The sequence below is a fragment of the Gymnoscopelus braueri genome (genome assembly GCF_963280865.1).
Source record: "Gymnoscopelus braueri genome assembly, chromosome: 19".
In the NCBI taxonomy this organism is placed as follows: Eukaryota; Metazoa; Chordata; class Actinopteri; order Myctophiformes; family Myctophidae; genus Gymnoscopelus; species Gymnoscopelus braueri.
The window spans coordinates 27,173,113-27,195,273 of record NC_137621.1 but is presented as its reverse complement, the minus strand read 5'-3'; the positions used below and the strand labels follow the sequence as shown (position 1 = coordinate 27,195,273).

At 42.0% G+C, this 22,161-nt stretch overlaps 2 protein-coding genes across 3 annotated transcripts in view; one reads left to right on the top strand and one right to left on the bottom strand.

Moving 5' to 3' along the window:
• Nucleotides 1-11,135, top strand: part of uggt1 (UDP-glucose glycoprotein glucosyltransferase 1) — a 37,116-nt gene extending 25,981 nt beyond the window's left edge. The window contains exons 29-40 of the mRNA XM_080414649.1: nt 199-357; nt 966-1,051; nt 1,226-1,310; nt 3,609-3,697; nt 4,755-4,859; nt 5,093-5,177; nt 5,649-5,831; nt 6,674-6,834; nt 6,979-7,093; nt 7,322-7,438; nt 8,654-8,804; nt 10,801-11,135. Of these exons, the coding sequence (XP_080270775.1) occupies nt 199-357; nt 966-1,051; nt 1,226-1,310; nt 3,609-3,697; nt 4,755-4,859; nt 5,093-5,177; nt 5,649-5,831; nt 6,674-6,834; nt 6,979-7,093; nt 7,322-7,438; nt 8,654-8,804; nt 10,801-10,820 (1,356 nt within the window). The 3' untranslated portion in view covers nt 10,821-11,135. The remainder of the gene's footprint in view (nt 1-198; nt 358-965; nt 1,052-1,225; nt 1,311-3,608; nt 3,698-4,754; nt 4,860-5,092; nt 5,178-5,648; nt 5,832-6,673; nt 6,835-6,978; nt 7,094-7,321; nt 7,439-8,653; nt 8,805-10,800) is intronic.
• Nucleotides 11,136-13,552: 2,417 nt separating this feature from the next.
• On the bottom strand, nt 13,553-22,071 carry LOC308074329 (transcription factor Sp3-like). 2 transcript variants are annotated; one of them, XM_080413740.1, is made up of 8 exons: nt 21,504-22,071; nt 20,480-20,704; nt 19,716-20,282; nt 19,280-19,480; nt 18,121-18,319; nt 17,736-17,925; nt 17,165-17,361; nt 13,553-15,351 (listed from the first exon to the last, which is right to left on the bottom strand). In XM_080413740.1, the coding sequence occupies exons 1-8, from the start codon at nt 21,570-21,572 to the stop codon at nt 15,101-15,103; spliced, it is 1,899 nt and encodes a 632-aa protein (XP_080269866.1). In that variant the 5' UTR covers nt 21,573-22,071; the 3' UTR covers nt 13,553-15,100. The 2 variants fall into 2 exon arrangements, with proteins under 2 accessions (XP_080269866.1, XP_080269865.1); XM_080413739.1 differs by having other exon boundaries at nt 19,716-20,294; nt 21,504-22,069.
• Between the last annotated feature and the right edge of the window lie 90 nt (nt 22,072-22,161).

Sequence of the window (22,161 nt, the reverse complement as noted above, 5' to 3'; positions counted from 1 at the left end):
CTCAAAAAGAAAGTTGAGGCCTTACTTTTTTGTCTGGGTATTTGATAGTCTTGGCTAAGTGCTCACTCGGGGCATCTGTTGTTGTTGAAGCACATTCTGTTCCTGACTTGGCGGTTTTAATCTCTCTCTCTATCTCTCTCTCTCTATCTCTCTCTCTGTCTCTCTCACTCTCTCTCACCCACACACGTCCTGTTCTAGGTTGACAATATTGTAGCAGCAGAGTATGAGTTGGAGTACCTTCTCCTGGAGGGTCATTGTTTTGACGTTAGTACGGGCCAGCCACCACGTGGCCTCCAGTTCACCCTGGGAACTACCTCGGAGCCCGTCATCTTGGACACTATCGTCATGGCAAACCTGGTAAAGGACACTTTCCATGCCCGGCTCTACAACTTCTTTGGGTGTTAACATCTTGAAATGCTTCCTCCCAACTGTAGTTTGTTCCCTTTATATTTATTCCTGCTTGTTCTTGAGGTAAAAATTGTGTAGTGCCACTCAAGTGACTTAATTATCACACAACCATGATATCCTGGGTTTGAACCCTGCTCAGAATCTGTTATATACCTCCTATCATTCATTGTTCTGTGTAAATGAATCCGAAAGGCCATGAAATTGGGTTCATCGAACTAATGGATTTAATTGATTATCAAAAATACTGGATAATTGATCAGTACATACATTCATCAATTAATGATCGATTCCTATTTTGGGCAAAAGTTTCAAAACATTTAAAATAGTGAATATAGCTGATCTATATACTCTATTGCTATTTTCACAGTTTTTGCATGACACCAGTGTGTGTGTGTGTGTGGGGGGGTGTCTATTAAAAATGTTCTTCTCGATTCGATTAATAAAAAAAGTAATCAATCGAATATTCGCTAAGAAAAATATCTCCTTTTTGAAAAGAAAAATATATCTTTCAACAGGCTTCTAAAAATGTAAATGTAAATGTATGTTCTGCTATGTAGGGTTACTTCCAATTAAAGGCCTACCCAGGACTCTGGATGTTGAAGTTGAGGAAGGGCCGCTCTGATGAAATCTACAAGATATACAGGTAAAACTGAGATACTACCTAAACTGCGACTGACAAATTAGTGTGTGTGTGTGTCTCAGTGTGTGTGTGTGTGTGTGCGTGTGCGTGTGTGTGCGCATAAATAAATAAATACAAATATGTGTCTTTGCATACATGCTCATGGTTAATCTTCCTTTGTTTTATAATTTTGTGCAGCCATGAGGGTACAGACTCGCCGGCTGAATCTGATGACATCATAGTGGTCATGAACAACTTCAAGAGCAGGATCATCAAAGTTAAGGTTGGTTGGTGTGTGAGGTGTTTAACTGTCGGTGTAAAGACTATGGTAGGAATATCCAATCCCATCATTCACAATCGCTATTTGTCCACAAATGAATTGGTCAAACTTTTTGCCCTCGAGACTCAAATGGGGTTTGAAACAGTTTGGGTCCTGGAGCGAGCCTGCATTCTTCCACTAGTAGATATCCCAGGAAGTGCTGTGCCAATTCTGAACTGGTGGTCTCATAAAATGCATATTAACCATGTTATGAAGTGTGCCGTTGCGCAATTTAAAAGTGTCAACCTCAAAGTCCCATTCCTGATCAACTGTGGAAACACGCCAATGATGTTTACATTTTGAGGTAAATGGCATCACGTCAACTTCACTGAATGGTCAAGAACGGGACATTGCATATTCTGGGTGAGGAGGAGACAGACACTTTTAAAGTAAGATTTTATATGAAAATTGGGCAACTGCACACTTCAAAACTATGTTAATAATATGTATTCATGTCTTATAAGACCATCGCTTCAGAATTGGATTTTATACAGCGTAATTCAGCGGAACTGCTCTTACGGGAATTCTGCTAGTGTAAGAAACCTGTAGGCTTGCTCCAGGATCCAAACGGTAAGTTAAGTAAACCGTTTCAAACACTGGTCTCCAGGGCTAACCAAACCTAAGATGTTCCTCGATTATGAATGCTAGGTGGGGATGGGAGCAAGGTAGGTCTGCTCAGTATTATAATCTGTCCCCTTGGTGAACTGGCGGTATACTTATAAATATTTATTACAGAGGCCAAATTTACTGGTCAGCATGGGTTGTACTTATTCTCACCAGTCAGTAGACAGAGCAAAACATGCTGCTCATAAATAAATCTGGCGGATGTGGAGAATAATAAATATTCATTGGGGAGTTTACAAATCACCAAGTGTACATAGGTTATAGCACATTGGGCACTATATCAAACTACAAATGGAGTTACAAATCGCTCAGAGACTCAAATTCTGTTCTTTGGTTGTCTTATCGTCTTTGAACATATGCTTCTGGTAGAATGCAACAGGGCTGCCATAAAATGGCGGTCAAATATGAGTTTTACATCAAATGTAAGCAAATGATGTGTCGTAAAGATGCGAGGTTGTGTCTGACAACTTTCTCTGGATAAATTAAACTCTATGATGCCAATTTACTGGTATATTTACGCTGTGTGATCTGGTGCTTGCAAAATGACAGGAATCTTCATAGTCTTTTTCCCTGCTTTTATATGACGGCACCACATATATTAGCTATTTGTTAATGCAGAACATCTCTATAATCTCTACCGGTAATGTCATGATGTTGCTTCTGTTCTGTTAATTAGCGGTGGGACCATGGGGCGGGATATGTGACCGGAATAGAGTTAAATTAAAACGGTCTGCCAGTCTAGAGATGGATATACATTTGTTCAGTTTGTAATGAAATCTTGTGTTCTTATAAGAATGTTAGGTTCGCAATTGGACGCAAGACACTTTGCATCCAATCGTGTCGGAAGCTCTGAGTATTGTCACACTCAAGATATGCTGTCACTAACTGCTCCCTGTCAGACACCTGTAATTCACCAAGTCCAAATAGTTTTCTGCTTCGTTCCCTTCAATCTACACCAAACGCAGATAAGTTTGATTCCCCTTGAAACACTTGCTTTGCAGACATCATACATTGCTGTCAGAATGCTTTCATTTTTGATAATGCAATTACCCAAAACATGTTGTTTTGACGTTTGTCATCGTACAACATCGTGTCTTGTTATTTGCCGCACTGCAAGGCATTCACCGCAGCTTGGTTGCGTTGAACTCAATGATTGTCGGCACTTTAAAATCAAGAAAATGATTACATTTATGTCAGAGACGACAGGTATGGTTAGGAAAGATAGAAACAAGTTGGACTAATATGAAGGCAGAGGCTGTAGATGGATATAGTTGATAGTGAAGCATCGTTTATACTCCATGAGAGAGACAGCTATGTGACAGCCCATAAAGCACAGTGATGCTACTACACACAGGCCGTTTGTCCCAACAATCTGATATTTTAGCATTCCCAAATGCCTCGTCTTGTGTGCTTATAGACTTATCAGACATTTCAGTGACTTGATGAATAGCCGGAAGTAGGGTGTCCACACTAAAACACATGCATGTTAGGGACCTATTGTAGAGCTGGAGCTGGCTCCCTGGGCACTGCTCAGTGGCTGCCCACTGCTCCCAATAGTTAAAATGTGTTGGATGAATTTCCCCATGGGGAAGAATAAAGTATAAGTTAACTCAACACATTTTTAAATGGTGTGCTCAGGTCCAGAAGAAGCCAGACAAGTTTAATGAGGAGCTGCTGAGTGACAACACCCAGGAGAACGACTCTGGCTTCTGGGAATCTCTGACCAGGTAAGATGTTGATGACGCTTTCATTTGGTAAATACAACCTTTTCCTTGTACTCTTGGTCCTCTGTTCGAATCTTTTTACAATATGTTTTCAGTGTTGAATGAATGAATGAATTTATTTCACATCAAAGGCAGACAATAATAGATGTTTAATTGTCAAGGATATAAACACAACAAAGCCAGCAGCCTTATTTCCATTGCAGTCCTCTGCGACCTGTGATCTTTTCTGACACCATTTTATTGGATCTTTCCACTGTTTTTATCGTACTTTTTCTACTTGTAATATTTGTATTAAATCTATTTTGTAAAAAGGTGCATGATGTTGCCATGCTGACTCCTGCATATTTGGCTGCCTCTGTTTTAAGTAGTCTTGAAAAATATTCATAACTCTTAACTCTTTGACTGCCAGAGTATTTTCATAAAGTACTCCCCCAGTGCCAGCAATTTTCGTGTTTTTTTATTTTTATATTTTGAATTTTTCTCATGAAAATAATTTAAGGACACATAATTTAAAGACCCAGCACAAATCCGCCACTAGAGAGCAGCACATGACAGCGTGATCAGGTCGTTGGGTCTCTCTCACCCTTCTTGATAGATTAGACAGGGAAAAACATGAAAACGGATGTGACGTCGTCCCAGATTGTTTTGATCGGCAAAAATTACGATGTGATACACGACGGCGATGACTGATCGTCACCCAGACCATAGATTATAGAAGAGAACCTGTCCGTTTGTCCGTTATACCGTGTGAAAAATCGTTTATTTACCTATTTTGGACGAAAATGACTGGGGAAAAAAAAAAAAAAAAAACGGAAACGGAATCCAGGACATGAAACCGGATGCAGATGTCCGTGAAGTAAGTGGAACTCGAGAATAACTATTAAGCAGCATAGCGCAATCAGAGATTAAACAATGAACGCGCGTCAAGCGCGTCGAACGCATCGACGGCCAACTGGACAAAGTAGCACTTGACGCGTTATCGCGTCGTCCGCAGTCAAAGAGTTAACTGTCAGTCATTTTATCAAGCATTGTCTCCTAATAATCTCTCTTTCTCTGTCAGAGGGTTCTCGGTGGGAACAAAGACAGAGGAACCTAAACAAGAAAAAGATGATGTCATAAATATATTTTCATTAGCCTCAGGCCATCTGTATGAGAGGTTCCTAAGGTGAGTGTCGTCGTCGTCGTCCTTCCCCCCCACACACACACACACACACACACACACACACACACACACACACACACACAGCACACAATAAAAAGGCGAGGAATGTTATTCTCCAAAATCCTAGAAAGAATAAAACCCAGAAATATCACTGACAGCTGAATAGTGATGCTTCTTCGTTGATACTGCCATCCTCTTGTTCTCACATCTGTGTCTCTCTTGGTTTTACCTTTCAGGATCATGATGCTCTCTGTTATAAAGAACACCAAAACCCCGGTCAAGTTCTGGTTCCTCAAGAACTACCTGTCGCCAACCTTCAAGGTACAATAAATTAAACATTAAAATGGAGATTTTCACTGTAGGTTTTGCTGTGTGTGTGTGACATCATTTTCAAACGAATGCTTAAAACTAACTGGTGTATGATATCTGCAGCAGAGTTTTTCTACTAGGTTTTATAGAAAACTTGAACTCTTTTAGATTTTATTCATCTTTCACATACTTTAAACTTCATTGTCCCCCAGGGCTCTATCCTTGGCCCCTCTTTTTTCATCCTAGCCAAATCTCTGCAGAAAATAGCCAATGTATTGTACAAGCTCACAACGCGTCGCAATAGGACATATTATGAGCTTGTATATCTGCTATTTTCACAGAATGTTTTCCCCAGAATAGGGATGTTTACCTTGTAGATTTATTCTCTGCTTCTTTGTGTTGTCCTGAAAATATCCCAGGCATAGATGTGCATGTGTGTATTTACATACAGTCACAGCCCTGTTTGTGTGTGTGTTTCTACAGGAGTTCATTCCCCACATGGCAGAGGAGTATGGTTTCCAGTATGAACTGGTCCAGTATAAATGGCCCCGCTGGCTCCACCAGCAGACAGAAAAACAGAGGATCATCTGGGGTTACAAAATCCTCTTCCTGGACGTGCTCTTCCCCCTCTCTGTCGACAAGTTCCTGTTTGTGGACGCTGACCAGGTTAACATTCGCACATGTACACAAACACAGTGTAGACTGCAGTGTCCAAGACAACTTCCTATCCATATTTTTTGTACACGAAAAGTGTTTCTCAAGCCCTATTCATCATGGGATAAGTACCTGCAAATAGGGCTTTAGTCTTAACACATCACCCGCAAAGGTATTAAACATCGTTTGTTATCCCCTTGCCAGCGTAATTACCTTAATCGATGATCTTTGAAACGCCATGGAAGCGACATTGTGTTAAAAAAAAGCAAAAAAAATGGTCCCCGTGGGTAGGCGGAGGGATCTGTGTATTCAGAGGAACAACAACATTCCAACCGCGATCCGCCATTTTGGGCGGTGGTTTTCAATGCAAAAAACAGCATCTGAGTTAGAGGTGTTTTTCTGAAAATCCCATTGTCAGGGCGGATGGATGTGACGTTTTTTGGAATGATGTCACATCCACATACTTCTTCTCTGAGTGACGATGGATCATCCCAGAGCTGCGTTACGGTGCCTAAAACAGCGTGCCTAAGTTTTTTAATTGAACGACTTTATGCGTGTTGGCGGGCAAGTGGACTATTTAATAGAACGACTTTATGCGTGTATGGCAGGAAATTAGTTAATATTCCTGTACACAGACTGACAAAGGTTTATTTACCCAAGGAAACACTTGCTTCTATAAATAATTGTGAGTTGAGCACACATCATGTTCTGAACCATATTTGCCATCTTACCTGAGATTTCCTCAGAATGTTTATATAAGATGTCATAGTCCTAAGATTCTCTGTTATTTACCCTACACCCTGCACTCTGACCATAATACTCATTCACACATTCGTCTTCCTCCTCTGCTGCAGATTGTGCGCACTGATCTCAAGGAGCTTCGTGACTTTGACCTGGAGGGCGCTCCATATGGATACACTCCCTTCTGTGAGAGCAGGAGAGAGATGGACGGCTTTCGCTTCTGGAAATCTGGCTACTGGTCCAGCCACCTCGCTGGACGCAAGTACCACATCAGGTATACATAAACTCTGGTGACTAGGCTTCTACTTTAAACTGCAGGAATGTATGTCTTGAAGTAGTGGAATATGATTCGTTTTGATGGGTGAAGAATAAACTCATGTCTGCTGACCTCCCTTCATACCCCACCTCCCCTGCCCAGTGCCCTGTATGTTGTGGATCTGAAGAAGTTCCGCAAGATAGCTGCAGGGGACCGTCTCAGAGGACAGTACCAGGGACTCAGCCAGGACCCTAACAGCTTGTCTAACCTCGATCAGGTGTGCATCTGTTGACATCTCAGGATATCCATGAACTAAACTTTGTAAAAAGCATGTTTCCTCCATCTGTCTCCCTCATTCGTTAAAGTACTTTCCCCCACTTTCTTGTATCAGTCTTTCGGCTGGTGTGTTATTACCGTAAATGGCTTAACTTACTGAACTTACTCATTTAAAAGGAACTATATAGATAAAAGTTAATAGATGTACTTGTTCTTTGCCTCTGTGCAGGATCTTCCCAACAACATGATCCACCAGGTACCCATCAAGTCCCTGCCCCAGGAGTGGTTGTGGTGTGAGACCTGGTGTGACGACAGCTCCAAGAAGAAGGCCAAGACCATAGACCTGGTAGGAGCCTGTTATCAGTTTGTGAACATCAAGGATGTGACTAAAGGGGCACGGTGGCGCAGTCGGTAGCGCTGTCCGCTCACAGCTAGAAGGTCCTGGGTTCGATTCCCGCCGGGGGAAGCTGTGGGCGCTGGAGGCGTGCCCTCTCCTCCGTCATCAGTGCCCACACCCTAGGTGGGGTTGGCGAAAAGGCCTTTCTGTGTGGAGTTTGTATGTTCTCCCCGTGTCCCCTAGGGTAGGTGCCCTCACAAAAACATTAGTTATCTTGGTCTCTATACTGCCTCCTTCTGGTCAGCCCGGGCGCCTGATAGAGGGGAAAGGAACTGGTTGGAATAACGTGTTCTTCCACACGCTACGTCCAACCGGGGAAACTCCCATCTGTCAGGTGATAAAAGGTGGTTTGCTAGCTCCTCATGCACTGAAAGAGGCATGAGCTCAGTTCTGGGCTCTCCCTAGGCTGGCAGAGGAAGAGTAGCGCCCAGGAGTACATAGGCAATTGGCACTGGGTGAAAAATGGGTTACAAAATCGTGGGATAAAAAAATATTTAAAAAGGATGTGACTAGAAAAGGCTCACAACAAGTCACTCTCTAAATGTTTAGTTCAACTGACTGATGACTGATGACAACCTCCCAAACTAAAAAAGTGCTATGGTGACATTGTTAATTTTCAAAGCAGTAGGTGTAGTTTTGTTAACGACTTGTCTTGGCCGCTGTTTCTAGCTACTACCACTGATTTCGATGTCCCCAGACGTATCATAGGCGGAGATCTCTGATGGCAACTTAAAACTATGACTAGCATAACACAAACAACAATGTTCACAACAACAAAACTCTTTTTATTATTAGTAGTACAGACATCAAATCACAAATAAATGATAATCCTAGTTATGGTTTGCGTTTAATAACAATTCCACTTTCAGATGAGGCTGCAATTCCAAACTGGGCCCTGTCAAAGTCTTAACCTAACGCCCCCCGTCCCGTCCCGTCCCCGTCTGTCTGTCTCTTATATGTCATCATGATTTGTGTGCATGGGAACTCATTTTAAACAAGCTTTTATGAGTTATCCAGTTTAGTAGACTTTGTATTGTGAATTGTACTTCCATGTAGTACTGTTTCTCATGTCTTACTAAATAAAGTACATCAATCAATCAATCAATCAATCAGATGTTGTGCTTCCTTCCGCTCTCTTTACTTCTTGTTTTCTTCTCTCCACAGTGTAACAACCCCATGACCAAGGAACCCAAGCTGCAAGCTGCTGTGAGAATCGTAGCAGAGTGGACAGACTACGACCAGGAGGTTAAACGTCTGCAGACCAAAGTTCAGCAGAGAGTGGCAGATAACAACACAGCACAGAAGCCAGACACAGGTATTTAACCCCCACACACATGCAGGCATAAATACATGAGAGAGAGACCTCTCTCTCCCTCTTTCAGCTGGAGGCTGAATCCAGCAAACACTGTTTTTTTCCCTTCTTAATCTTAAAAGTTCTCAAAGTAAATTCCACGATTCAGGCCTTGCATCTTTTTTTGGCTGGACCTAATAGACTTGCATGCCTTTGATTGACTGAAGTTACAGCATTGTTGGTCAGTTGGCCTAACAGCAGACTATGCAATCGCAGACCAGTCATCGCTATCGGATATAGTCGGCCTAATAACTAATCATAGGTAGATTGGCCCCATTGGCCACTGGACCGCATGCCAACGCCTTATGTAAAGTGTAGGGCAGCTTGCCATAACTCCACTGCAAGAAATATGTCTGAGACCTCCTGTTTCAATAGACATACCCTATGTCTAAAGTCGGAGGCACAGCTCTCCCTATAAAATATGCCGGCCATGATGAGTCTCCAATGAACAGAAGTGGCCAATGAGGTATCTATTATAAATATCAACTGAATTTAAAAAACTTTATTAGATAACCGGTATGTTTGTCTTGTGTGCAGCAGTTATTTAAAATGACATGACTTTGCCTCAGTCGCTTTGAAGAACACAATTATTAAGTGCGTTTCCGTTTCATCAACGTACACGCACACTGATGATGAACATGCAGCAAGGTCAGACCAGTCTTATAAACATGCACAAGCATTTATGCATTCAGGTGAAATGTCAACTTGCACACTTTAGGTTGGCAGTCAGGAGACCTTCTTAGGCAGAGAGGTTCGGAAAAGGCAGACAGAGGCAGCCTGCAACTGATGATGTGAATTAAGAATGAAAAGTTGAAAACAAAACAAAACATCATGCTCAATCAGTACTTGCCCGACCAGCCAGGTCTAGACAGGTTTCACTTGCCCGCAGTTTGTTTTTTACCTGCTTATCCTTAAATGTCGGATTGCCACATATAATGTGCTTCATTATATTGTCTTTCAAATCATACATCTGATTGAGCTGTTTCTTAATAACTACTTGTCTGTACTTGTGTTCTCGTGAAGCTGTGAAACATCATTAGTCACTTCCCTAGTTCTGTCACAGTTCACATCTAGCCATGTTCAGTCCAAATGCCCAGCTGTGTAATTAATCCAGCCACTTTATCGAGGATGCATTGGGAGGTGACTTGTGTGGACCAAATATCCAGAACGCATTTCTCACCAACCAGCTGCATTGGCGGACAAGAAAACTGACAACTAATCTTCACAATACTACTGTTGTGTCACAAAATCTAGTTAAAAATTTAGGGATTTTATACAAATAAAATCACCTACATTTTTTAACTAGATTTGAAAATGTGCCCTTAGTTTTCTTTTCTGAGAAACTGAAACACACACACAGCTCATTAGTACAGTGAGTTGCTAAGGCAATCGCATGACCTCAAGTAAAAGTCCATCTCAAATTAGAAGTGTTTTGTCTGGTCTTATGAATTTGAGAGAATGTTTTTTAAGTGAGAAGTAACAGTTTTGAACATACTTACAACTTCATTTATATCAACATAATACCATTTCATGTGATATGCTTTTTTATTACACTTTAAAGGTAGGGTAAGGGATTTTCCATTTCAACCCACCTGACTCAAACACTCTGACTATAGCAATGAAATGATTACTATCAGAATATAGTGCTTTAACATTTTAACAAAAAGAAAAAACGTTTTGTTTTAAGTGCCACAACGTATCACTTACCCTACCTTAACAACAAATATAACTGGGACCACTATAAGAAATTGCAGATAAACATTTCATATCCAGGAATTCGCATTATAGACACTCCCACTGACCATCCCTCTAACAAATTGCCCACAATCTCACACATTGCCCTGACAAGGTCCAGACATATACTGGGTTTTGACCTGGTCTAGTTACTTAAGTATCCATCGTGATTTGTGAGCATCTGTTGTTGAAGCACATTTTCTCCCTCTCTTTCTCTGTCTCCCAGATGTTCACACAGAGTTGTGAGTGTCCACTGGAGACTGTGACAAGGCAGTGAATTAGACTCTGTTTAAAGAGTCTGCTTCATGGGAGAGACACCTCTCCTCCTGGGGAACAGCTGACTCCTGGCACACAGACCACAAATGGTTGAATTTATTTTCTTGTTCTGTTTTCTTTATATACAGTGTGAGGGGAAACTACAATGGTCAGGTGAAGGTGTGTGTGTGTGTGTGTGTGTGTGTGTGTGTGTGTGTGTGTGTGTGTGTGTGTGTGTGTGTGTGTGTGTGTGTGTGTGTGTGTGTGTGTGTATTTGCATAACAGCCTTGTATATGGATTCTTTCTTCCCAAATCACTTTATTTTCCCTCCCTGTTTTACATTTGGCCTGTGTAAGTTTTGCACTGATTGAATATCCCGACTTTGGCTGCATCTGTAAGCACAAAGAGGAACTGTTCCAATGTGATCATTACCCATGACCATAACTGCTCATTAACTTAATCGCCTGACAAACCATCTGTCTAGATAGAACAGCTGAGGCCAGTTCAGTCCAATTCCATTGGGTTATATTGAATTATAATTATAATTTTAACTGAGAGAAAATGGAGCTAGGCTAGCTAGAGGTTATCACAGTTGGATCAACTCTGATCTGGACAGGAAACAAAATTTGTAGTCCACATTGTATCCAAAACATGCACTGGCTGCTTCCACTATTTTCCCAGGCCATTTGATTTCTCTGATAGAACCACACCGAAACCTTCCCAAATATTTGTTGTTAACGTGCCAAAGTGGCTGCTAGCCTTTGGGAAATGTTTCAGCCAGAGCCAAAATTTTACAGAATTTGGCAGGTGACCTGTGTTAATTTCTCTGGTAGTGTTGTGATGATTTAAGCCTGTTTAGTCTTTTATAGTTTGAGCAAGGTCCCTATAGGTAGTTGGAAAAGAACCCAAATTATTTGATCACATCCAGGTCCTACAAGGTTTGGTCATTACTAAAGTGTCTGAAGAGTATTTGTCAGCTATAGAGTGGTGCCTCCATTTTGTAATTAGATGGTTAGATTGCCCTATTGCAATTAGCATCCATCTTATCAAAAGAATAAAAAGTAAAAAATACGATCCAATCAAGAAATTACGTATGTCAAGGAACATGGATACAGAAAATGCTTAGGAGCTCTGTTTATACATCACTGACACCGCAACTGGGCTCATGAAAGAAGAAAAAAAACTGCTTTGTTTAAATAAAAATCAGACAGCCTTGATTGCATCCCCAACCCCAGTTTCCTGTGGAAAGTTAATGTCACAGTATCAAACTCAGGGAACTAGGTTTCAGGCTATAGTGGCAAGACCTGCCGAGATGCAGACAGCAAGCTGACTGAATTTCTCATGGTAGAAGAAAAGGCCAGTTTGTATGTAAATTTGATCAAGCACACTTGAGGTGAAAGGGAAAGGGCTGGTTAAACAGTTAAGAATATAGTTATTATCACAATATCAGTTGTTTTTGTTTTGGACAATTCTGTGGATACAATTTTAGTAAATGTGTTTGTATTTTAGTTACTGCTGAACATGTAATTTTTACTACTCTTCAAATCTGAGACACCAAATAGTTTGTTCATTGGCTTCCTATTGTACTGCAGTAATCTGTGTATGCGGGAAATGGACCTAGAATGTTGTTTTCTCCCTGACATTAAGTCTAGCCATTTCAAACAAATGTCTTGTCTTTAAATTAATCTCAAGTCTTTATGTTGGACTGTGTGCACTTGAGACCCGAGACAATGATATTGATCAGATTCAGGGCTTCTGAATCCTGTCCAGAGGAAGTTAATGGCAGCAGCAGGTCTTCCACCAGGTTAATGGCTTCAACGAAGTAGATGTTTTCCAGGACTGCCAAAATATTATTTCTAAGACCCTAACTGTAAATGGGCATCAGTTTCTATTCCTACATAAACACAGATTGTCTAACAGTGATGATCAAACCTGTGACCTTCTAGTTACAAGGCAGCCATTGACACCAACATGCTTTACTTCAATGTTGTCTGTAACAAAACCTCTGAGAATGTCGTCTCCATTATTAGAACATGAAGTGCAGTTTAATTTGACATGTTAAGCTGAGGGAAGCTAATGTCGCGTAACCCACCCATTTATGTGATTAAAAAGAGGCTGCATTTACACTGGAAACATCAGATTTTTAAGACTCTGCAGCACAGATCTAGTATGTTATGGCAGACGGGGATCTGATTCAACTGTTAAATCAGAGTCACTATAGCCAAGGACCCTTCATGATAACTCAGCAGCTAAATCATTGTTTTGACTACCTGTACTGTTAACTGTTGGCAATCAATTTTTTTCTTAAATAAAATTCTCTATTCAATGTGTGTGGTCTTAGCGGCATTGTCTTCTTTGTGTGTATGTAAAGCCCTTGCTAGTGTAGTAGCATTTGTCTTAACCCATTAAAACCGGGAAAGCATGAGTCATTTAAATTTTTCAAAAACGTTCAAAGATAGCAGATATACAAGCTCACAGCGCGGCACGATCTGCTGCTATTTTTGAACAAGCTTTAAATTGTGAGAACTACTGATTTAGAAGGCATTTGTAGAATTGGCCTCAGGGTCTTAATGGGCCATGTGTTTTCTTTTATCTGTATGCAGATCATTGTGTATGTATATACAGTACACTGAACACGCTGCTACATGTTCCAGGAATCTTATGAAGCACAAGAGAAACAGTTTTGAGCGGTGTGGCGCATCAACACGTTAACTTATTACTGGAAGGTTTCAGACTTTTATTGTGATCCATTTGAAAAAAGGTTTTACAAAAAGTAACATTCAAATTTTACACATTCTTTAAAAAAAAAGAAAAATAAATCAGTTAAAATAATGTTTTGATACAACAGATTCCGTTAACTAAATAATGGCTTCTATAAACAATGTGAAAAATAAAGAGAATATACATGTAAATGGATACTACGAACATGGACAAAACTGAGGGAAAAAACAAACAATGGCATGATTGTTTCCCGACTCGGTGACAAGTCACCAGAATCACACAGAATGGCTATTGGAAAAAAATATTGTAAATCCCATGTCACACTGTGTCCAATTGGAATGTTCCACAAGTCCACAAATTTTATTGTCCACATGAGCTGACAATTTGTTGCATATATTTCTCACTGAATCATATGGCAGCGTTTTGCATTTGGGTGCATCTTTGTTTTTTCCACTCCCCTGCCACCATACGAAGTTGAACGTATCAAGATCGATGTGTGTGTAACCGAGTGACCGTCATTTTCTACGGTTACCAACCAAGGCTTCGTTTTGACAAGACCCAGACAAGTGTGAAACGCACATATAACTGAATATAACGTGAATTTACAACAAAGTATGAATGGGAAACAAGGGCTGGAAAAAAAAGCATTTAAAATGAAGACACCTCTGACTTAGGTGAGCACAGCGAACCATGTGCGCTCATAAGGACAGATAACCAGACATTTTGCTTGCTGAGAAGAGCAATATACTTGGAAGAAGTTGCCCCTGTTCAGAGCCATTTGCATTTTTCCAAATCCCAGGAAGTGACAAGACCGCTCCTAAGATAAGTTCAAACAGTGTCACCGTCGTCCTAGTTATCCTATTCTGACCTCCAGCCAACATGATCTAACTGAAGCAGCATGGCATGAAAACAAACGGGACTGTATTGTGGAAAATAGGTGATTGCGTAAGAGTTATTGCATGTTTTGAGCAGGAATTTCATGCCAGCCATCAGTGCTACAGTCCAGATGTACATGCCGTGCTGCTTCGTATGTAGGGTGTGTCAAAACCACATGCCTGCTTAGTACACAAGGAGCCCAGCTCTCCAGAGCGAATGATTAAAAAGTCCAAATGATCATTCTGGAGAGATACTCATTCCTCTTCCTAAAACCCCCACCATATTCATCATTTGACAAACACTTTCCCCATTACAGTTACATCATCCACAAAGCTTAAAAAACACATGCACCTCCAGCATTTTATACAAGAGTATGATACAAAATAAGGCATTTCATTGTGTTGAGTATTTGTGTTGCATTTGAGTGTGTGTGCGTATGTGTATGTTTGCGCGTGTGTACATAGCAACCACATTTCATTGTTTTTTTTTGCCCGCCTATAAAAAGACTGCAAAACGAACATAAATTCGTGATAATTCTTACTTAAAATATATATATTTGTCATATATATTTACGTATATATTCATATGTTTTAAAAAAAATAGTAAGGGGGAGAAAAGCCTGAGGTCCCTGTGATAGGCCAGTTCCTAATATTGAGTAGACCACACCCCCCGTCTTATTCCATGATGACCTCACCGGGCGCCACGGTGACCAGCTGCAAAGGAATCTCCTGATTGGCTACGAGGTCGTGAGTAGTGGTTTGAAGGATGAGTGCGCTTCCGTCAGCGGTGATGATGGCTTCGCCGGGATTCGGAGATGAGACGGCAACTCCCCCTTTTTTGTTCTGGTGAGTCTTAATGTGTTTGGCCAGGTGGTCGCTCCTCATAAACCTCTTTGAGCACTCTGTACACACAAATTTCTTCTCCCCTGTCAGAAAAATAAGAATAGTTTAAAAACATACACATTCAAGTCATAGCAGCCTAACAGGCTAGCTAACAACACACACAAAACAACCCATGTCAAAGAAAATTATATCCAATCCACATCTGTAAAGCCCTATTTTATCAAGAGGTGCCGAAATTCCAAATTTGACGTTTGCTTGAGTAATGTACTTAAGTATATTTTTGAGTATTTATATTTTTGGACACTTGTGACTCTACTACATTTCAAAGACAAATGTTGTACCTTTGACTCCACTATATTTCTAGGAAGGGGAAAAAGTACATTATTTGAAATGGTGCATAGGTGGTTAATTCATATAGTAACAAATAGCAGATCTACATGCTCGCAATGTGGTGCATTGTGAGCTTGTAGATCTGCTAACTTTCTGTAAAACATTTTATTTTATTTTTTTAAATGACTACATTTCAATACAGCAATACATTGATATTAAAAAAAGATGTACTTTGAATACTTTTTAAAAGTATACATTTGACTGAGCAACTTTCACTTTGACTCAAGTACTGGGGTTGAGTATTTTGTCCACCACTTCCAACAACCGACCGCTTTCCTAAATATTTATTCTTTTTTTTTTTTCTCCACATTGCAAGGATTTAAAAAGTATTCTATGTATGTGTGCTATCCCTGTATTATTTTTACAACTGGCTCATCTCCCACCCATGAATTAATTTCCCCTTGTGTCACCAGATGGCGCAATTATTCACCTACCAGTATCCTCACAGACAGTCAAGTCCCTACTTTTACAGGATGGCCTAAGAAAAATAATAACTATTATGCGACTTGTTTTTGTTCCACAGAAACCTGTCTCTTCACGTCATGACATCTTTTAAGGCCCTGACACATCAAGCCGACTTGCACACTGCAAAAATGATGATTAATTGTTGGCCACAGACCCTCGAGGAAATCTTTTCAGCTGATGTGAGCTTGGTGTGTCAGGGCATTCACTGAAGGGATGGGGGAGGAGGTTCACATGAGAATAATTGGTTCTTAAAGCGGGTTCCAGTGACCCTCAGGTTTCCTTGATGGGGTTCCAAATGTACCCTTACAGGTCTGTAACACAGTGTACAAATGGAACTTGTACACTCTTGAGTTATGGGCGTCCTTGAAGTTTGAGAACCACTTGTCTAGCAATCTAAACTAATCAATGGAGAAAATGGGCTTCATTCTGACACCTTTCTGTTTCTATTCAATGAGTGAATCAGTGATTCGAGTATCAAAACAAGTAGCATGCTACCTATATTCATGTAAATCTACCCAGAGACCTAATTTCTGAGACAGCCCCTTACTTTATTGTAATTATCAAACACTTAAGTTCTAACAATGCTGGCTTTAGTGACAATATAATCAAACTAAAGACATTATCTACAAAGGGATTGTATGTTAAAATACAACATGCATTATAGCTCACAGGTATGATTTTTATATTTTCTCATGTAGGTTCACAAAGAGAAAACATGATAAAATCTTTGTCATGATTTTGAATGAAATTCAATCAGTAGTATAACTGTCAAATATGTTATTAGGAATGTGCAAGTGCAACTTTCAGCTGCTGTCCATCTTTTAAGTGGCTTCAGTGCTTGTTGCAGTGGCTGCTCGCTCATATGTAAGAAGCGCCATCTGGTGGTCATTTGGCGTTAATGCCAGTTTCACTGTCGGTGGAAGTCGGTCTGTTTGACTGGAGCTGTGCTGACAAAAGATGTTTTCAATGTGTGTTTGGCGTCGGTGCTTCTAGTGGTAACGGTGACTTAAAAAACAAACACAGTTTGCATGTTACTCTCACCTGTATGTGTTCTCCTGTGTCTCTGGAGCTCATCGCTCCTGGTGAACCTCTTTCCACAGAACATCCAGTTGCAGACGAAGGGCCTCTCCCCACTGTGCCAGCGCAGGTGGGCCCGCAGGTGGGACGTTTTCCCATATACCTTCGCACAGCCGGGAATGTGACAGATATGCTGCTTCTTCTTACCCATGCCTGACCCCCTGTGAGAACAACAAGGGTTTGAGAAGAAGACTAAGTAACAGGTAGATCATCACCACTGGGAATATGTCTAGTGTGTTATCACAACAAACCCCACATCCCTAAATTCCTTTTTAACTCTCCGTGATGGTGAACAGAAAATAAAACAATGCATTCTCCTCTTTGTGATATAAATATTGATGGAATAAGCAGGATGTAGTACCTTGAAAAGATATCTGGAAAAATGGTGACACTGTAAATGTGTGTATTCGTGGGTACAAAAAAGGGCATGAATCAAATTTTCTATCCAACATGCATTCAAAATTTTGAACAGCATAGTTAACGATGTGTGCATGTAGGTATCTAAACATTTATTTATACAGTTTGTGCGACCCACCTTCCTCCTGACTCTTTACAGTTGGGGCAGGTGCAGGCCACCCTCCGAAGCCTTTTGCCCTCCCCCATCTGTCCGTCCATGTCCTCATCTCCCATCTGGACACGCAGGTTTGACAGGTCACTGGTGTTCAGAGTGGAGTCTCCAGTTAAGTGCCACTCCTCCGAATCTGGCTCCTCTTTTATATGGATATCTGAGGATGGAAGGAGGAGAACGTTTGAAATTAAGAGCAGCAGTTTTTTGTAACTTTTGTAGTGGGCACGTAAAGATAAACACATACATTTCATAAATTGAATAAATCTTAAAAGTTCAAACATTTCAGACTTGCTTGGTTTTTTACACGGCAGCAATGAAAAAGACAGGGAGGGGATGTATGAATGTCCCTTACCCGCTGGACTATTAGCATCCTCTCCCTGTGTGTACTGCACCCCAGTCTGTGTTACTGAGTTGACAGTGACAGTCTGGAGGTTAGGCAGGCTGACCTGTCCTCCCTGGCCCAGTGGGAGTGTCTGGACCGGGGCTAAGGTCAGCTGCTGGCCCTGGCCCTGGGGCAACTGGAGACCCTGGAGAGACTGGACACCCTGAACCTAGAGCCAGGAGGAAGGAAGAAGAGAGACAAAACAAGACCTTATTATATGTCAAACTGGTGAGAAAGATGGCACTAAATCTGCCTCACAAATTACCCTGTTTACACCTTGCATGTTGCATTCAAATGAAATCTGCATCTGGATATCTTATGCATATTGTAAAATGCATATTAATGCAAGTGTAAACTAAACATTTCAATGAGAATGTGGTCCAGTCTGCCAGGCCACTCCTGGAGCAGGTCTGGCTCACACTGAAGTCCAGGGCTAGATCAGATCTTACAATATCCACATAAGATATCCAGATACAGATCACATTTTAAAGCAAGATGTAACTGGGGTCAATGTGACACATTGCACTGCACAAGCATCTGCCTCACATACACTACAATTACAATTCAGGCATTTAGAAGACGTTCTTATCCAAAGCGACTTACAATAAGCAAGTAATCACATAGACATAACAAAGCAATGATGCAATCAGGACAAAACACGGACAATTTCAGCAACATGAGGGAAATAATGTAGGGATTAGTGATGAGCGGGCCGACCCGTAACCCGCGGGACAACCCGCGGCGCGGGTGGTCGAGTCAGGATTTCAGAGGCAATTATGCGGGCTGCGGGTGAGCGGGTCAGCCGCTCTCACACGCAAAAAAAAACTATTTTGAACAACATATGCTTGTTTATTTAGCCCATGACAATGTTGTGCTACTGTAGACATTTAAAGCAATTTAGGGTACTTAAAAGAGCGCTATAATATATATATATATATATATATATATATTCCCACCGCGGGGCGGGTTGAGCCATAGATTTATATGTGGGGCGGGTTGAGGTGGGTTGGGTTCCGTGGCGGGTTGGGGCGGGGCGGGTCATGAAAAAACCCGACCCGCACATCACTAGTAGGGATCTATGCAAATGTGTTGAAGAAAACCCCAAACAAAACACTGAACACTAAATTACCTGGAAGGTCTGCCATTGGATCTGCCCGGTAGCAGAGACTGTCTGGGCCTGGATGAGGAAGGTTCCAGGGTTGATAAACTGCACATTTTGTTGAGTCTGACCAGCCAATGTTAGGTCCTGTCCCTGAGCTAAATGGGTCTGGCCGTCTCCAGAAAGGTGCAGGATTTGCTGGGAGAGAGTGGAGGCATTTGAAGTAGACACCTGCAGTGTAGAACACAGTAAAACAAGTTCAGCCTCTCAAACCTCCTTTTGATCCAATATCAAAGTCAGTAGCAACAACAACACAAAAGCATACACAACTGTCTTCTGGTAAAAGGTAAAGCAGCTTGAATGAGCAGGATTTACAATACGTAAAACTTACATGTGCAAAAAAGCAATAGTTTATGATGCCGCAAAATAACAAACTGTTGCTGTATTACAGTAAAGCTGTTCTGACCTGTATCTGGTGCAGGTGGTTGTGGGAGTTGAAGTTTTCTGTGGAGGAGGGGTCAGAGTGACCAGCAGACACAGCTGTTGCTTGAGTCAGAACCCCAGTGCCATCAATGGTCTCAGGAAGATGAGAGGAAGTGGAGGAGGAAGTGGTGGTTGGCACGTAGAGCACTTGGTTAGCGCTAGCGTCTGTCTTGGCTCTGGTTTCCTGCCCTTGAGTCTCCAGTGATTGGCCGCTCATGATCAGCTGACCATCAGCCGTTACGCCTGTTGCTATGGGGACTGACTGAGCACCCGTCAACCCTAACGACTCCAGATCCACGCTGTTTATAGGGACGAAGGTTATGTTGCCAGGCAGCCCAGGTACTGTGCTGGTGTACGCTGATCCACCGCTCAATGAGACACCCTGTATCGACTGCACGTGCCCCGCCTGCGTCAGGAGGTCTGTGGTTGACGATGTGGCAACACTGATACCAAGGTTGCCGTGGCTACCATCAATGAGCTGGATATGTCCCGTGCCATCATCCAATCCCTGCGCTGAAAACCCTGTAAGCGTTCCATCTGCATGTTGGATCTGTGGGATAACCTGGAGATATAGATCAACAATTCTGGTAAATGTGTACTGATGTGTGTTATAGGTTCAATATAACTTGGTCTTCTACTGTTTATTGTATTGGTGCAAATCGGCTATCCTATTGAGTCTTGAACTTAACTTGCCAATAACAAGTGTGTTTGAGTGCCCACGTGCATGTGCGTTTGTTTTTTCTTTACCTGATACTGAATTCCAGACACTCCATTGGCTGAGGCGTCATGCCCAGATGCTGTAACGTAGATGGGCTGGTTGTGAATACCCCCAAGCACATACTGCCCATTCGACGTGACAATTCCCGAATTTTGTATGTGAACAACACCGTGGTCTTCCTTCCCAGTTGAGACAGGAGTTAACACCTCCCATCGGTCAGAACCGGTTAGCTGAATAGCGGACATGTCTGTCGTCTGGGAATGAAAAAAGCATAGAGTACATGAGAATAGATATAACCTCCCCATTCCCCAAGGAAGGAGTGATTCATCAGAGATGGGCTGGGGGAGCAACTCAACTCCGGATGTGATCAAAAAGGGAGAGTGTTACCCAAGGGAATTAGATTAAAGTATTGACGTGGAAATGTAAATCATGGGAACAACATGGCATGAGCAGAGACAGAATTTTGGGTTGGCTTATAAACAAACCCCAGCAAGCATTTACTAGCAAACCCACCAACGCAGAGCCAAGTTGGGCTTCCTCCCTAGTCCCTACTCTGCAACATCTTCAGTGTTTAAATTCGTCCATTTGTTACTCTGAGAGAGTGTACAACCCTTACGGGTCCATTTGGTTCCCTTTAGTACATTCTCAGAATTAGAGGATTTGACGGTGTTGCCTAGTGCATAGGAATGATGGAACGCCAGAGGTGTGTGTGGGGGATGGGTGAGTGTTACTGTAGAACTACTGTTTTGATATTCGACGTTATTCCACACAAACAAAACCACACGACCCATTGCATCCCCTCAGTCCAAAGGTACTACGGGGCTATCTTTCAGCAAGCCGACCCAAGTGACTGACTCCAGTGTCCTACCCACTATGGGCGGGTTTTAGAGGGGTAAAGTGGGTGGCCGTTATTGAGGGGAACACAGGAAGTATACGGCGTTCACCCCATGCATCAAAACCTTAAAACGTGTGAACTTCATGCTCTCAAAAAACATCCAGCAGCCATAGGCTCGGAGAAAGCGAGAAAGGCGATCTTAAAATGTCGGGATATACCTGTGTTTCCGCTCCGCCGCCGTGTTGCAGAAACTCGCTTTGACTGCTGTCCACGTCCGCGGACGCCATTTCTCCTTGTTTCACTGGCTGCTGCTGTGGCGCTAGCAGGGAGAGAGAAGAGGGGGGAAACTACAGCCAAACTCTGTAATCTTCGACTCTTGCCTCCCAGAAAAGCTCGCAAAGCATCCCCACCACTCCGTCCGAAGGGAGTTGACCGCGAAACTCAACTTCGCAGCGACGATTCCCAAAGCGATCTCGAGCCCAGATTGAATGTTTACTTTGTCAACTCCGCGGCTAGCCAGCTAGCTGGTTAGCTAACCATATCGCTGGAGCTCCAGCAGAAAGATTAAAAGACGTAGCGTTGCTCCGCTGTAGGTGGCACAAACTCACCGAGTAGTTGTACGCGTCGATGCGCTAAAGGTTACGTACCAGTCATATCGCGATCGGTAGTAAATCGGAAGGTTATCTTATCAACTAAACTCCGAACATGATTATTTTATCAAAGGCGGGCTAGTGTTGATCGGTGAATTCGGGTCGATTTTTTTTTCTATTTTGATTGACGGTGCGGGAAACACAAAAAGGTGGGACTAACAAGCTTGACCGTCAAATTTGCATCACATTACAGGAAGTTCCGCCCTTCGTCTCTACAGCGATTGGT

What these genes read in the sequence shown, in the direction of transcription:
- LOC308074329 (XM_080413739.1), bottom strand. Translation starts at nt 21,572, where the DNA reads ATGGCGTCCGCGGACGTGGACAGCAGTCAAAGCGAGTTTCTGCAACAC. An exon ending in TGTCTGGAATTCAGTATCAG is followed by an intron (nt 20,295 to 20,479) that starts GTAAAGAAAAAA and finishes CTATATCTCCAG; the next exon opens with GTTATCCCACAGATCCAACA. An exon ending in ACCACCTGCACCAGATACAG is followed by an intron (nt 19,481 to 19,715) that starts GTCAGAACAGCT and finishes TCTACACTGCAG; the next exon opens with GTGTCTACTTCAAATGCCTC.